This window comes from Apium graveolens, chromosome 9 (assembly GCF_009905375.1).
Source record: "Apium graveolens cultivar Ventura chromosome 9, ASM990537v1, whole genome shotgun sequence".
NCBI classification, from domain to species: domain Eukaryota; kingdom Viridiplantae; phylum Streptophyta; class Magnoliopsida; order Apiales; family Apiaceae; genus Apium; species Apium graveolens.
In genome coordinates, this window is record NC_133655.1 from 43570261 (window position 1) to 43588451 (window position 18191).

The 18191-nt window shown below is 34.4% G+C and overlaps 1 protein-coding gene across 3 annotated transcripts in view; it reads left to right on the forward strand.

The window, feature by feature from the left end:
- Nucleotides 1–17682, forward strand: part of LOC141686819 (prolyl 4-hydroxylase 1) — a 32584-nt gene extending 14902 nt beyond the window's left edge. For 2 of the 3 annotated variants that reach the window (XM_074491899.1, XM_074491897.1), the window contains 7 exons: nucleotides 3033–3107; nucleotides 5286–5360; nucleotides 5607–5677; nucleotides 5773–5824; nucleotides 5929–6018; nucleotides 7709–7801; nucleotides 17396–17682. In XM_074491899.1, the coding sequence (XP_074348000.1) occupies nucleotides 3033–3107; nucleotides 5286–5360; nucleotides 5607–5677; nucleotides 5773–5824; nucleotides 5929–6018; nucleotides 7709–7801; nucleotides 17396–17503 (564 nt within the window). In that variant the 3' untranslated portion in view covers nucleotides 17504–17682. Of the gene's footprint in view, nucleotides 1–3032; nucleotides 3108–5285; nucleotides 5361–5606; nucleotides 5678–5772; nucleotides 5825–5928; nucleotides 6019–7708; nucleotides 7802–8137; nucleotides 8464–17395 lie in introns of those variants that run through there. The other variant, XM_074491898.1, reaches the window with a different exon arrangement.
- The last annotated feature ends 509 nt before the right edge of the window (nucleotides 17683–18191 follow it).

The following is an 18191-nucleotide window of genomic DNA, read 5'->3' on the forward strand; positions in this document are numbered from 1 at the left end:
CCAGTGACACACCCTGTATGCAGCACTAGCTAAGACCAATTTGTAAGGCTTCTCAACCTTGTAAATAAGATTCATCTTCTCCAACTCCTTCAAGTCATAAAAAGTGTTGACATGGTCAAACACATCCAAATGAGCTTCAGACGGGTACTCATCTCCCTAGTATTGATTATGTCGATCAGGGAGTACCTCGAAAGAATGGGAAATTCGTTGGATTTCTTGGCCACGCTCATCTTTGCTAAACGCAGAGCTTTTTATCGGCCATCTGAAAAACCCAGAAATTATGGATGTTATATGGAAATTATGAATATGTATAAAGATTAAACCCAGAAAGTCATGTACACATTCAAAGAAATGCATACAGAAAGTGCAGAAAATATGAAAGCATGCGTGTAAAAGTGCAGAAAACATGAAGATTATGCAGAAACTATAAAGCTAAATCCAAGAAATTAGGCGAAAATCTGGAAAAATATGAAGAAAACGATGAATATACCTGAAAAAGTTTGAAGATTTGAAGGTCTTTAACCGAAAATTGGAGAATTTGGTTGCGGAAAATCGCCTTACCGCATAACCCTAATCGGGGAATTGTCGCAAATCGCCTAAACTCTTCGAGAAATTTGAGAGAAAAACTTACGAAATGTGAAATGAGAAAAGATTAATCCTAAACACCCTATTATATAGGCTGATTATGGGAGAGGAACCGTTTTAAAGTTGAGGCCCAAGGTAAAAAAGCCCATTGTCTTGAACATTCTCTAAGAATTCAGGAAAAATCTCAAAATTCTCAAAAGAAATCGAAAGAATAAAGAAAGCCCAAATCAAATTAGAATTTGGAAATGGGTCAAGACCAAATCAAATTAGAATATGAAAATGGACCAAGCCCAAATCAAATTAGGATTTGGAAATAGGCCAAGCCCGAATTAAGCTGGATTTGGAAATGGGGGCGAAGCCCAATAAAAATAAATCACACAAATGACCATAAATTTGACTAGAAACCTAGTCGAAATCCAGTTCGTGGTTTGTAGTCGAAATCAAACGACTAGAGACTTGTAAAATGACCATTAAACCTAGTCGAAATCCAGGTCATTGTTTGAAGTCGAAATTAATCGACTAGAGACCTGTAAAATGACCATAATTTGAACTAGAAACCTAGTCAAAATCTAGGCCGTAGTTTGAAATCCAGGTCATGAATCATGGTCAAAAAATTTCGACTAGGATGTAAGAAGTGACCAAAATTTCGACCAGTATCCTAGTCGAAATCTAGGTCGTGAATCTTGGTCGAAAATTTTTGATTAGGATGTAACAGCTGGCGAAATTTCGACCGGGATCCTAGTCGAAATCCAGGTCATGAATCATGGTAAAAAAATTTCGACTAAGATGTAAGAAGTGACCAAAATTTTGACCAGGATCCTAGTGGAAATCTAGGTCGTGAATCTTGGTCGAAAAATTTCGACTAGGATGTAACAGCTGGCGAAATTTCGACCAGGATTCTTGTCGAAATACAGGTCGCGGATCCTGGTCGAAAAATAGCAGAAAAATTAAGAAAAAATCAGAAAAATTGGGAGAAATGGCAAAAATATTCCAGAAACATATTTCTTGAATCATAGTAAGCCAAGGAAATGTTCTCTAGTTATCTGCAATGGTAACTGAAACCTAAAGAATAATTATATCCGGGGAGCTAAATAGGTCGCGAAGCTCAAATCTGTTCCGTTAAAAGCGACAAGAAACCCTCTCTCAAGAATCTTGACATTCTTAGAAGAGAGTGTGATTCGAGTTGGGAAAACATAAGTAGCCTCGAGAAAAGCTGCAAATTTTACGCTGAAAACGGTACCCTGCAAGAACATATAGAAACTTAACTTCTACGAAATTCTATACGCTTTCCTAGAAGTTGGGGGGCAAATTATAGGGAAAACAAGTTCAAATCAGATTCTACGAAATTCATAGGTCATAAATCAGCCCATATTGTAGTTGAGAAAACAAGTTCAAATCAGATTTAAACTCTTAAAAGAGTCATTCTCAAGCCACACTATTTCATAAGTAAGCAAATCCCTACTTTCTAGGACTTCAAAGTCCATTCTAAGTTTGAGACTTGCCCACCAAGTCTCCTAACCCTAATTTAACTCACGGTTTCCCATGCCTATATAAGGGTCTCACCGCACAAATCAGAACTACGTTTTTGACTCGATCCTTGGCATACAGCAAGTAGACATCTTGTGAAGACAGATTGAGTCACGAAACACGAGAGCAGTCAAATAGAGTCTTGAGCTCTCAAACCCTAGACCCTAGTTTTTATCCATAACAAAATCATAGTTTGTTCTTGGAGCATGCTGTCAGCTATTTTGAAATTTTTGACTATAATGACGTGGTTTTCCATAGTTTGGTTTTAATGCTAGCTGTAAATATCATTGCATAAAGTTTGTATTTTCACTTCAGTAGAGGCTTGCCTTGTAGTGAACTCCTCTGGCATGAGAGTTCACTTAGGGCGACATTGAAGTAAAATCTTTGCATCTTTAGTTTGGGGATTAATTTATTTATCTTTATCCTCTGATTGTATCATTTTTGCCTGAAGGTTAGCCAAGATCATACTACGATTTAGTTAGTGATATCTCAATGATGTAAAATTCTTTTTTTCTGATGTTTTGCCTAGATTTAGGATTTTAGTTATTAATCCAGAGACTAGGTAGACCTTTAAAGAGAAAAATTGTAAAAATTCAAGGCATCTAATAGAATAAAGGATCTTGTCAAGTGATGTTAGAGGAAATCATTAATCAGATCATTTCCAGCTTCATTTTTAACATGTAAACAGGGGTATGTAGAGCTGCTGCCCCTCAAGCAGTAAATATTGGAATAACTTGCACTGTCTATACCCCACACTGAAAACAATCAAGAAATGTCAAAATGACTCTACATTGATAACCTTATCAGTAATTTTTCTTGATTTTTTTTTGCTGAACAAATTTTCTTGAATTTAATTGCTCAGTAAAAATATATAGATGCATATGACGCTATCGTGTTCTAAAAGATAACTCTTTGTACAGGAATGTGATTACCTTAGAGCACTTGCAAAGCCCCGACTTCAAGTTTCAACTGTTGTAGATGCCAAAACAGGAAAGGTAGATTCAGTTGTTACTCAATATCACTATTTAGCTAGTTAATGGTTTGTTATTTTCCATTAGTTTCATCAGTAGAATTATCACTATTTATTTCAGAAAATTAATGGCTTATTGTTGTTATCTATTATGTGAGATATCCATAGAACCCTTTGGCCATTCTTGGGATTGAGAAAGTTCGATATAATAGCCTTTATGGTCTTGGTAGGAAATTTTATTTCTTTAGGATATGAACTATACATAAATGCTGCTTCCATCACTACACGACTCTGGTCATGTTCGTAATTATATGTGGTTTTTTGACTTAAATGATTGTCGGATGGCTACTGTTTATAATTGAATAACTAAAATAAGATCCAAATAGTTTCTTGAAGGGGTACTCCAATGCAACGTGACGGCGGTTTGGAACCTTTTTAGTGTAAAATGATTTTTCTGACCAGAGTCTATAACTTCTACTATTTAGGTGCAAGAATTTGGTGTAACATTATTGCTTAGTAGAATCTTAGGTTTTTCTTTTTCTGGAATGTCATTTGTACCATTGTACGTATTAATTTAAAACAAATCCATACCTTCTATGTCCCAACAATTTTATTTCATTTATATGTAATATTTACTTTGAAGTTGTTAGAATCATAAATTTTTTACTATTATAAAAGAATGCTATGCGAATGTTTACTTGTATCCATCTTAATATATTAAATGTAATGCATATTAAGTGTTTAGATAAAAGAGTTAATTGCATTTTGCAACCCCTACCTTTCATTCAATAACAAAATTATATACTTACTTTCAAAAATACAGTTTGCAACCCCTAACTTTCAACATCAAATACAATATGCATCCTTTTAACCATTTTGTTAAAAAAAATTATATTTTGAAGAGTAAAATTGAAATTTAATAAAATATTTAAATTATAATTTTATTTTTTTAAATTAAACTAAAAGTTAGAATTTCAAATTAATATTAATATCAATTATTTTATATTTTACTCAGTATAATTTTTAAAATTTTAAAATATAAATATATTAAAAACTTTATGATTATATTTAAAAATATATATTTTGCTTGATAAATATATTTTAAGTATTTAACATTATGATTAATTTAGAGCATTACTAATGGAAAATAGCTACTCCCTGATTTTTAACTTACTTTTTCCCGTGCTTGGCACGCATTAAGGCTACTATAAAATATATTTTATAATTTATTTTTAATTTTTTTTTTATAAAAAAATTGAAACATTATATTTTTATTTAAAAGAAAAAATAATTAAAATTATCTAATTGTGCATACTTTACGGAAATTTTAAAATTCGTGCCGATTTTCTGTCACCAAAGTAAAGAACGGGTGGGGTATAATTTTTTTTCATGTAAAATATGCATTAAAATAAATATTTTTATTGATTTGAAATTTAAATTATTAATATTAACATCTCAATTTCAATTTTATAACCAGAAGGGATGCATGTTGAAGTTAATATTGGAAGTTAAGGGTTGCAAACTGTGTTTTACAAAGTAGATATACTATTTTGATTTTAATTAAAAGGTGGGGGTTGCAAAGTGCAATTAACTCTAGATAAAATTATGTATGTGTAAATGTATTATCAAATATTAGTTATGATAGGCATGTATGTTTCTACATGCTACTAGTGCTGGTCCACAATTAACTCTTGAAGTGCAAACCATGAAGCTGGTTTTTACAGACACTGAAAATCATGAGTTCTCAAAACTTCGACATAGCGGAGTCCAATACAAGAATTGAAGCCTCCAGGTTACTTGGATTGAAGATGCAAAAGTGTTAAGAGAAATTTGTAGTAGGCACACCACCACACTTAGCCAGTTACCACATACCAAGATTTCAATTAAGGAATTGCTATTCCTCATCCTGATCTGATGACATTTTATAATTATTCCTGATGATAGTTGTAGAGGATTATGGTCCCTTGCAATATTTTATTGGCACAGAGGTTGCATTATCTCTTGGTGGCATCCTCTTATCTTTAAGATAATATTTGAATACGTTGTTGGCATGAGTTTTACCCTAGACTATTGGACATTGGTAGTACTTTGCTGATTATATATAGGATATAATGTTCCATATAAAAATTGCTACATATCTAAATTGGATACTTATACAAATTCTGAATTGTAACAATTTTGTGTTTTGAATCCCAATTTGTAGGGAATCAAGAGTGATGTGAGGACAAGCTCTGGTATGTTTTTGAACTCCAAGGAGAAAAAGTATCCAATGATACAGGTAGTACTTACAAGTGTTCCTCTAATATTTTGTTGCTATTGTTCTAATTATTAATATGATGTTCTGTGCGTGTTTGCACAAGCCTCATAGCTGAATGCTGACATCCCCTGCCCCCCACCCACTAGCAATTTATTCTTCATGTTTCTCTTTATCCGGAACTGGAAGCTAAAGATTCTGCTTATTGTTGTATGTCATAAAAATTTAAGACCTCTTCCTTTGCTATTTATTTCTTTTTGCATGGTCTAGGAAATCGAAAAACGAATTTCTGTCTACTCTCAAATACCAATTGAGAATGGAGAGCTCATTCAAGTGTTAAGGTAGTCGTCTGAGTAGTTTATTTATTCAATGCTTCTTTTTAAAGGGAAGACTAATGTTTTTCGGTACCGCAATACTAACATCAGCAGAAGCACAGGTATGAAAAAAATCAGTTCTACAAACCACATCATGACTACTTCTCTGATACGGTTAGTTCTCTGACACCTCATGAATATTTTCTATAACGTAAGCTATGTATATTAACATATTCATTTTTATGTTTGCTCTGACTTGATCTATGTTTTACTTGCAGTTTAACTTAAAGCGCGGAGGTCAAAGAGTCGCAACGATGCTTATGTATTTAACTGATAATGTTGAAGGTGGAGAGACATTTTTTCCGATGGTAAATGCATTTAAAACCAATAATCCCAACCTTTTTGTTGCATCAAAGTAAAGTACTTTACATTTATGTTTTTTTACTAGTAGACAAATGCTAAAGAATTTTTCCATGACTTGGAAACAAGTATATTAACTCTCTTGACTAGATCTGAAGATGTGTAGGGCTTGGTATTGATACTTCCTCCCATGCATCTCCAAGGCAAACATGTTAAATTATTAATACAGAGGTGATATTGCAGTGTGTGTGTGACAGAACATTTGTGGAGAGCACATTTTTTTTAATATCTATATAGGCCAAAGTAACAAGGAACGCAGACCCCAGTGATATAATAATATTTAATTTACTCAACTAGTAATTTGTCAATTAGTAATTTATATATATTAAAATATATTAGTTATATTATTAATAATAAGTTGATAGATGTTTAATCAAAATATCGTTGTATATCTAATAATTTAATTAGAACCAAACCGCCTGAATAATGGAGTAACTAAGTAGAAGGAGAAAGTGGGGGGGGGGGGGGTTAAATTGCTTGACACTTTTAAAAAAATCAGTGTCGTTTTAAAAAAAAAATTCCCTTCACTAAAGTTACCCTTTTTACTAGGATTTATATCATCCATTCTGGAACACGGAAATCGTTTGCAAGTCGTGTCCCAGATTGTTGATTGCATCCTAATCACTCATAGTGACGAATCGGTGGATGAATTTATATCCTGGGGAGAGTGAAAGGTGATGTTGCAGATGAGAGATTCTTAGAACTAGAGACAAGTTAAGGAGGAGAACGGTTTTAGTAATTGGAAAAGCTAGTGTTAATTGTGAGAAGACGAAGGATAGTTATTTCAGGAAAGGAGACGACTACTATTTACCATATGACTGTCAATGATGTCTCTGGACTAGTAAGTGGGTAAATTCATTTATCAATTAATATACTATTTCTGCTGTTTAATAAACAACATATATACCTAATGAAATTAGAAGGTTATAATATGTTATTCGGATACATGTGTCGCTGACTTTTTTAGTTTTTTACGCTTCTTCTCTTGTTTTGTGATATGTTACTTATTTTTGTATATTAAGAGTGACTATGGTTATGCTTTCTTATATCACAATGACTGTATGCAGTAGCTTATTTGGAGTCATACATCTCAAGGGAATAATAAGCTTTACATTTCTCATTTAGGAAAACGTTGAGGAGTTTTTAATTGATGTGTTATCGAACCTTGTTCTTGTCCAAATGAAACTTTGATGTAACAACAATGTTAACCCATGATGGAGAAGGAAGTCCATTTTCTTGTGGCTCATAAACCTATTACTCTACTGTTTTTAAAGCCACATAAGCACAGGGTTCTTAGTTGAATTGCCGACAGAGAAGGTGCCGATGCTCTCTAGAGATGTTCATGGTTTTTTGCCTAAACGAATTTAGTTTACTTTTGTAATAAATCTGAATCTGAGCCATAATTGTTCGTATGAGATAGCCCACCCTCGAATGGTCAGGAAAATTTTAACCTCTGTGTAGACGAAAATGCGGATATAATATTTCTGGGATTCTTTACTGAGTCTTACAAAGCATCTGCTTTATGAATAAGGAACTATAGCTAAACAAATCATTTTATATATTAGGCTTTGATTTGTTTAGTTGTGTGCATAAAGTATATTATACCTTTTTATTTATTATATTTTTTGGTGATTGCAGGCTGGATCGGGAGAGTGTAGCTGTGGAGGGAGAATGGTTAAAGGAATGTGTGTTAAACCTAATAAAGGAGATGCAGTGCTTTTCTGGAGCATGGTATTTTTTCCTGACAAACAACTTGATCGCTAAACATATTATTTCGATTTATTTGACTGTTATTAATGAATATTGTCATTGAATAGTCAAGTTATATAGTATTGCTGTGATTAATATTCTATTAAGGAAATCGAGTTTGCATCCTCTCAACAAATTAGTTTTGATACACAAATTTCCAAAAAATCATTTTGCATCCCCAAGTTTGAAAAAGCGGGTCATACTGCAACCCATCACACTTTCCATTGACGACGTATCCTTAACCCACCACACTTTTCAATTTAAAGAAATCATTTTCCCCATGTTTTACTATTTGATGTTAACTATGCACCTTAACAGGAAAAATGTGATGCACCTGAACAGGAAAAATGTGATGGGTTGCAGTAGGTTTGTCAATGGAGCGGGGATCCGGTCCGATCCGATTCGATCCGGAGCTTGATAAATGGATATGGATTGTATAAAAAAATGTTCGATCCTCTAAAAATCCGATCCGATAAGAATCCGATCCAATCCAGTAAGAAGCGGATATGGATTTTACGGGATCCGATCTGTTAAAAACCCGATCCGGCTTATATTATATTATATATATATGTAATAAAATCTATATATTTAAATATTTTAAGTTTTTAAGTACAAAATTTTCATTAAATTTAAATTCCATATATTGAACCTGATACACAAAATATTCAAATGTATTCATATATTTTTTGGAATTTTTTATAACAAGCTGGAATATATCTATATTTAGCCGTAGCAAAGTGAAATTTTAGGTAATCAATTTACTAATAGTTTAATTTCGCTACATGAATACTCAAAACTGAATCTATGTGCAAATTTTTGTGATGTAACCATATCGGTGCTATATTTTAAAATTCATATTTTTCGATGGACTCGTTTCCAAATACAAAAATAAATAAATTGAAATCCGATGACACAAGTCTTTGAATGGCTTGCACATTTATCTAAACACGTATCGTATCATTTCATATTTTTCTTCGTTCGTTTTTTTTAATGTTATTCTCCCGACATTAAAGATGATATCAGGTTTTTTCCTAACATTTTTAGCTGTATACATTTTATTTTACAAATATTTTTATTTGTTCGTTCATTTTCAATGTTGCTCGTGTGATAAGTTGAATAGTTAGCTTATTCCATTTTGTTCCATTTTTTTCCATTAGATGATAAATTAATTTTACGCACATTATACTCTTAATTTTACAAGTATTTTAATTTTCTTAAAGTTACTTTTCATAACTTTTGGTAATTTTAAAAAAACTTACAAAATTATTGTGCAATTAAATTGCATAATTAATAAATAAAATAAATATTTTATATCATAATTATTCTATAATCCAACTAACCCTTCTAAACTCTAAATAATAATTGAGTCTTAGAGTTCTAACTCCTACCAATTACCAATTATATTACGTAATTGATGGGTCTGGTGACTATGTCATTGCATATTTGCAATATTAAAGAGCTTTAATTTCCAAATATTTTTCATTTTAATTTTTAGAAATCAGCAAGCATGTAGCAAGAATAATTTAATTTAAGAAATTGTATATATTTAGACCTAAATGGATTGGAGCTCCGATCCGAAATCCGAAAATCCTAATGGGATGGATATGGATTGAGCTATAATTTATCCGACACACCATCCGATCCGAATCCGATCCGGCAAAATTAAATGAATTTGGATATGGATTTACTTAAATCGGATCCAAATCCGACCCGTTGACAAGCCTAGGTTGCAGTATGACCTGCTTTTTCAAACTTGGGGATGCAAAAAATATCTTTTGAAAGTGTGCATATAAAACTCATTTATTCAGAAGTTAGGGATGCAAACTTGATTTAACTCTATTCTATTAGCGGTATCTACTATGACTGAAGTTATAGTACGCTGATGCAACAAGGCTTTTAAATGATTTTATTATTTGAAAAATGACATAAAACAAGAACTTAGTATTAGAGCACAATATAACACTAACTATTTGTATAAACTGAGAGGAGAAGAATAAACGTGATTGTCCAAAGACATGTCTTTTATTATGCACCGAGCAATACAATATATATGAAGAAAGTGGGCAAAAAACAAAAAGCTGTAAAACAGAATGCAATCTCCTAATTATTCTTGACGACTACTAATTTATTCCATTATCCTAAACTCCAGCCAAAACTCCAGCTGACCAAATCAAACTAAATTAAGTAAATCTCTAAGATTAACTAATTTGGAATCAACGTTTGAGATTAAATCCAATATTCACCCCTTACTGTGGCCAAGGCCTTAGTCAATGATGTCCGCGCGTTGTTCGCTGCTGCTGACATGTTTCAAAACAACTTCTCCTCTTTCAACACATTCTCTGATAAAATGGTACCGTATATCTATATGTTTGCTTCTTCCGTGGAACATGGGATTCTTAGCCAAATCAATGGCTGATTTATTATCTATGCACAGAGTCACTGGACCAACAGATTCACCTGAAATTTGACTTAGAATATTGCGAAGCCAGCTACCTTGGCAAGCAGCAGCGGTGGCGGCCATAAATCCAGCCTCACACGATGATAAAGCCACACACTTCTGCTTTTGAGATACCCAAGTTACCATGCTTTCATTCAAATAAAATACCATGGCGCTTGTACTCTTTCTATCATCTAACTTTCCTGCCAAGTCACTGTCAGAGAATCCAGTCAATACATTGTTACCAGTGGTTTTTGAGTATATTATACCAAAGTAAACCGTTCCCCGTACATATTTCATAATTTTCTTTACACCATCCAGGTGCAATTTTGTAGGCCTTTCCATGTGTCTACTAACTATTCCAACCGAATAAGCGATATCCGGTCGTGTATGCACCAAGTACTGTAACCCTCCCACCATACTCTTATATTGAGTTGCATCAACTGTTTTTCCTCCATCATCACGACTGATTTGCTCCTTCGGGTCCATTGGGTACTTCGTGGGGTTGCAGTTAGCTAAACCAACCTTTTCGAGTATCTTTCGTGCATATCCAGCTTGCATCAGTTTAATATAACCATCCCCTTGTTCCACCTCTATGCCCAGGTAGTAGCATAATTTACCCACGTCGCTCATCTCAAAGATTGAGCTCATCTGCTTCTTCAATTCTTCAATTCCCTTAACACCAGAGCCAGTGATGAGTAGATCGTCTACGTACACAGCTACGATCAAGCTCTCATCCCCTTCTAGTTTAGTGTAGACTGCCTGTTTATAAGGACGACTAAAAGGCTTACCAGACATGAGTTCAGTTTTGCATACCACGCTCGTGGCGCTTGACGCATTCCACAGTGCTTTCAATAATTTTTACACTCGATGCTCTTGTCCAGCCCCCTCGAATCCTTCTAGTTGTGCTACATAGACATCCTCCTTTATGTCCCCATTTAGGAACGCCGTTTTCACGTAGAGGTGCACCCGCTAGTTGTTTTTAGCAGCCAACGCCAGTAAGAGTCTCACTGTTTCAAGTCGAGTAACAAGAGCATATGCATCATCAAAATCCACACCCTGTTCTTGGACGTATCCCTTAGCGACAAGCCATGCCTTTTTTTTATGATTTTTCCATTTGCATCCTTTTTCAACTTGTAAATCCACTTCAATCCAACTACTTTCTGTCCGGGTGGTAAATCAGTCAACTTTCGAGTATTGTTAACTCCAATGGAGTCCATCTCTTGTTTCATGACCAATTTCAAGTTGCTACCCTGTGCTGCTTGCTTACAATTTACAGGCTCTTCAATCCCCATAAGATACAATTCCTCATCTAATTCAATCGCTTCAGTTTCGTTGTACATCTTTTCAAGTTTTCTGAACCTTTTAGGTTCTGTGTTGTCATCATAATTCTCACGACTGATTCTTGATGTTAAAGAGTGTGCGGGTGGTGTGACTTTCGTATTATTCTCAATAGTATCAACATCATCCCTCTGGTGACCAGTCTCGATGTCGGCCATATTTTCTTCATTCAATTGACTCACTTCCAGATTAGAGAATTGAATGGGAATGTACTTGTCATCTCCATTACCTGTCCAAGGCCATATCTTTGTTTCTCCAAAGATCACATCACGGCTCACAAAAATGCGATCACCATCAGGATCATATAGGCGGTAGCCCTTTGTTCCTGGTTCTCGTCCGAGATTAACTACCCTTTTAATTCGATCTTCTAGTTTTTTTATTTGTGTACCGTGCATTTTCATGTGCGCCAGACATCCGAATACTCTAATGTGGCTGATATCAGGCTTTCTTTCATTCCAAACTTCATAGGGGGTTTGTCCTGTCAGAGCATGTGTTGGAAGTCTATTCAAAATATAGACCGAGTTTCTCACTGCTTCACCCCGAAATTCATTCGGAAGTTTCATCTCCTTCAAGCTGCTTATTTTCATTTCTACCACTGTTCGATTTCGTCGTTCCACTACACCATTTTGTTGCGGCGTATATGGTGTGGTAAAGTGTCTTTCTATCCCCGCGCCTTCACAATATTCCTTAAAATCATTCGAGGTGAATTCACCTCCCCAATCTGTCCTGAAAGTTCTCACCTTCCGACCAGTTCCTTTTTCAATTAGAGCTCGAAAAATCTTGAAGTTATCAAGTGCTTCGTCCTTGTTTTTAAGAAAGTAAACCTACATGTAGCGACTGTAATCATCCACAAGTAAAAATAAATACCTGAACCCAGGCATTGTTGCCGGATAGATTGGCCCACATAAGTCACCATGCACCAGATCAAGTATCTTGCTTGCACTATAAGGGGCCTTGTTCGGGATTTGTTTTTTGGTTTGCTTTGACAATAGACATCCATCACACAACATCCTTGGCTGAACAATTTCTGGCATTCCAATCACCATTTTGTGTTTGGTCATCAAGGTCATAGCTTGGTAATTGACATGCCCAAGTCTGGTGTGCCATAACCGTGATATTTCATTTGTCTTCATCAACAATCACACCTATTTACTTGTATCAACGAGGATTTCGTACAACCTGTTTGGAGAACGTTTCACCTTTATAAGTAATCGTTCTTGCTTGTCAAATATCCACGGAAACCTGTGAAGCACGGGTGCGGGTGCGTGAGTGCATGGTGCGGGGATACGGAAATTCGGTAAATTTTAAAAAATTAGGATTCAGGTGCAGGGGGATACGGATAATTTTAAATATTAAAAAAATAATATATTGTTGTAAATTGATTGTTATTGTCACACATTAAATAGTAAGGCTAGGCTTAGACTTGGAAATTTTACATTACATTAAATTCTCTTGTTCCTTGTTTTGGCTATAAATAGCCTTCTTCGGAATAAAGCAAAACACACCTCAAGCAGCTATCTTTCTTTACTGCTTCGCAATTATCTCTCTACTCTTTATCTCCATAGTTAGTGTTTATAATATAGCAAGTATTTTACAACACGTTATCAGCACGAAGCCCTGCCGAAACTGAGAAAGTATAATTTTAATTTAAATATACATATATACGAGTAAACGTGGTTACACCCTCTACATATAATTTAAATATATATATGACTGAAGTAGACGTGGTTACACACTCTGCTAATAATATTAATATATATGGCCAGAGCATAACCTATTAAAATTATTTTACGGTACTATTTAATTTTGGATAATATCGAAGTATAGTGGCAACCTTAATTTATAAATTGCATAACTATCGGATAATAACTTTTTGCCCCTAACTAACTTAGGCAGGATTGTCCACTTTAATTTATTATTGGACGGAGATAACCTGCATATGCAGACGTCCGTATGGCGGATGAAAATTCATTTGTCATTTTATATATAGATCTGTTTATAATATCAATGATAATATATATATATATATTGATTATTGCATACTTGTTAACGCACCCGATTAAGTAGGATTTTATGTAATATTTATATTGATGAATTAAAGATTAATTTTCGTGTTAATTCAGATTTAGTATGACAAATATTACAAGCTTATCGTTCGTTGCCTTGGATATTTCTGGAGATAATTATTTATCATTGGTACAAGATGTTAAGTTGCACTTGGGTTCAAAGAAATTAAGCAACATAATAAAGGCAGAAAATAAAACCACGGCTGAAAAAAAACTTTACCTCTATAATTTTTCTCTGACACCATATGCACAAAGATTTAAAATCTGAGTACTTAGAAATCGAAGATCCCTTTATTTTATGGGAAAATCTAAAGGATAGGTTCGATCACCAGAAACTAGTTTATCTACCTGCAGTTGAAAATGATTGGGCTAATTTAAGATTTCAGGATTTTAAGAGTGTCCGAGCATATAGCTCTGCTTTGTTCAAAATACGTTCTAGGCTTTTATGTGTGGTGAAAAAGTTACGGAGGAAAGAAAAATCGATAAAACACTATCAACTTTTCAACCCAACAATATCAACTTAGCAGAGATGGGGAGCAAATTTACTAAGTTCGGGGATATTCTATCAACTCTCCTCGTTGCTGAACAAAATCATGAATTGGTGATTAAGAATCATTAATTCCGTCCAACAGGATCTGCCCCATTCCCTGAAGTAAATAACATGTCATTCCAGCAGAATGTACGTGGAAAGGGTATTTAGGTGGACGAAGCACATTTCACCAAAATTCTTCTACACTCATGAGTTTCAAAAGAATGGTGAAATTGATATACAACAAATTCGGTCATGTGACAACCTTGCTGATTTATTCACGAAATCATTACCGAATTCAACATTTGGGAAGTTACGACGTAACATTGAAATGTGTCGACTCAAGGATTTGTTAAACAAAACTTCGGAGAATGATTAGTTTTTCCAAGGGGAGATTGTACTCTTTTTCCTTCTCCAAATTTTTTATCTTATTAGGTTTTTCTTTGACAGAGTTTTAACGAGGCAGTTTATGATCCATTTCAAAATAACAATCAAAGGGAGTGTTGTAAATTGATCGTTATTGTCAAACATTAAATAGTAAGGTTAGGTTTAGACTTGGAAATTTTACATTGCATTAAATTCTCTTATTCCTTGTTTTGGCTACAAATAGCCTTCTTCGGAATGAAGCAAAACACACCTCAAGCAGCTATCTTTCTTTGTTGCTTCACATTTATCTCTCTGCTCTCTATCTGCGTAGTTAGTGGTTATAATATAACGAGTATTTTACAACATATATATATTTATTAAACAATTTTTTACAAACATAATTATAAAAAATGACAGCAAAGTAACAATAAGGCTGAGTGTAGCATGTGATAGAGATTTAAGTTTGTGCCTTTAGGGGTGGCAATTTCGGGTTTTGGGTCGGGTTCGTGTCGGGTTCGATGTACCTGATTTTTTTTAGTCAGACCCGAACTCGACCCGACCAGAAACGGGTTCAAAATTTATGACACGAACCTGACCTGGTAGGTACCCGAGTAACCCGAAATTGACCTGTTTGACCCGAAATAATTCAAAAATTAGAAAAAAATAATAAAATTAAAATTAAAAAAAATAATTTACATCATTACGAAACTAAAATGTTATGCCAAATTAATAAAAAAAATAGAAATATAATAAAACACAATATTATAAATGATTTATAAAATATAACCTACCATTTATATACATATATATATATTAATTATTTAAATAAACAGGCCGGGTTCGGGTATTTCGGGTCAACCCGAAAATGACCCGATTTTTTCGGGTAAATTTTTACCCAACCCGAACCCGACCCGAAAGTCAAAATCCTCAACCCTAATTCGTACTTTTGCGGGTGGGGTTCGTGTCGGGTTTCGGGTCATGTATGATTTTGCCACCCCTTGCCTTAGTGGACCAGTCAAATAGTTGACATACCCAGGCCCAAATAAAAGGCCCAACTAATATATTAACACATATATATACAGACTTATATATGCTCGGACATTTTCCCTAAGCTGATTATATTGTTGCGTAGGTTTGGGATATATTATACTTTTTTCAAAGCCTTTTCTTCTCCATTCTTACACATTAGCATAACAGTTCCTTTTCCTTCAATCCTAACAGTGGATCCATCTCCGAAACGCACTTGACCTTTCACACTTTCATCCAATTCTGTGAATTTTGTCTTGAATCCCGTCATATGATTGCTTGCACCATTGTCTAGATACCATTGCACCATTGTCTAGATACCATAGATTAGACTCACTCACCTTTTCTTCATTTTTTGACAGTAACGACATGATCGTTTTGTTCCCATTCAGTGTTAAACATGAATTTTCCTTTACGTGTTTTTCCAGCCTTGCTGGTTCATCATCTTCCGTCACGATCATATTCGACTCCGGTTTTTGTTCTCTACTCTTCCTTGGTCTCCTACATTCTGCAGCGATATGACCATATATGTTGCAATTGTAGCATTTTATCCTACTCTTGTCACGATTGTTTCTTCCCCTGTAGTTTGATCCTTTATCACCTCGTTTAAACCACTCTTCACGGGTAACAATTTGCCATTGTCTGTTTCACGTTTTCCCACTCTTCCTCTGTGAGCAATAATTGATTCTCATTCACCTCTATTTTTCTTTTATTCACTCCTCATGGGCCTTAAGAGATCCTCTAGCTTTTTCAATACACATTGTATCTAGATTTCCAAATTGCTCCAGACTCCTTGTGCTTGCGTGAAGACTTTCATCTTGAGTGCCCAAGCAGTATAATTACTTCTTGCAAGCATTGGGTAACTGAAGCCTATAGATCCTCCCTTTCCTTTGTTCATGTCCATCGTTGATGTCTCTAACAATTCCCAAGTTCTTTCCGCTCTGATACCAAATATTAGAGCACAATATAACACTAACTATTTGTATAAACTGAGAGGAGAAGAATATACGTGATTGTCCAAAGACATCTTTTATTATGCACCAGGCAATACAATATATATGAAGAAAGTGGGTAAAAACAGAAAGCTGTAAAACCGAATGCAATCTCCTAATTATTCTTGATGACTACTAATTTATTCCATTATCCTAAACTCCAGCCAAAACTCCAGCTGACCAAATCAAACGAAATCAAGTAAATCTCTAACATTAACTAATTTGTAATCAACGTTTGACATTAAATCCAATACTTGGTGCTTGTTTGGTTAGCATTTACCTACCCAGGGAATTTTAAGTACCGCGGAAGTAATATTTTATGGAGGTGTCAAACTGACATGTACATGAAAGTGGGACTTATAGGAAATACAAAGCTACGAATTATAACTTCCAATGGAAGTAAAATACTAAATACTTAATGGTCAACCAAACAAGCTCTTAGTTAATGATAGTACTTATTTTAATTGTAACACAGTGTTTGGTTACTCCAGTAGACCAAGTCAAGGAACTTGCATTCTAAAAACTAGTAATCAAGTGTGTTTGTGGCATTAGAAGATTCTACATTTTGGTGTATCTTATAAAACTAGGATATGCATGGCTCAGTATAATATTATATGGATTAACAATGATGATACTGATCATGTGTGCATATTAGATTGTCTGTTGAGAGACATTTCCTATACCTCTAACATCATTCTTTACATACTTAATTCCCTCTTGTTTGAAGATAAAAAAATGGAAAAATGTACATTTTTCTAGGAAGATTCATTTTACTTGAGCTTGGCCTGCACTGAAATTGACTTGTCCTAATTGTTTCAGGGACTAGATGGTCAATCGGATCCAAATAGCATACATGGTGGCTGTGAGGTACTTGCAGGTGAAAAGTGGTCAGCTACAAAATGGATGAGGCAGCATTCTACTTCTTAGTTTTACAAAGCTTTTACTATAACTGTATATTTTCTACTTTAACTTAATTTATAGACGGCTGTTAGCCTAGAATTGGTATATTATACGTAGATGGGGAAAAACAATTTATGTTGATAAACTAGACAAATGAAGTATATAGAGTTTGATTTTGTTAGTAATACAATGAGCTGACTTTGAAATAGAGTCTGACATTAATTTTTTTGCTTGCGGGGAGGAACTGTTGCTAAATCCAGATATAAAAAAAAATTGCAAAATTTAAAAAAGTTTGTGGATAATTTGGTCTCACTATTTAGCGGCCTCTAACACTTACAATAAACATCACTTCAGAATGCCCGATTCTTTGCTGTTTATGTAAATTGGAGCACGCAGGAAATCTGCATCTGAGCATGTTTTTTAATAGGGTTTACCTAAGTATACTAAATAATAAGGTAACACGTCGATTTATTTTTGATGCTATAATTTGGTATATCAATCATCATGTGGGTCTTCAGTTTTGGTTATTTTACTGTGACTTGAACCGCTTTTTAAGTATTTTGGGTCTGAAAGCATATTCAAAAAGGGGCAGAGGCCTTCTATGGGTCATCCGAGGTCGGTAGAATGATGGATTAAAGGGGTCCCCTCCGAGTTTGTATTATAGGCCTTCTGCCATGGGATTTTCCAAGGGGGTTGCATCACGGGTCGCTGACTT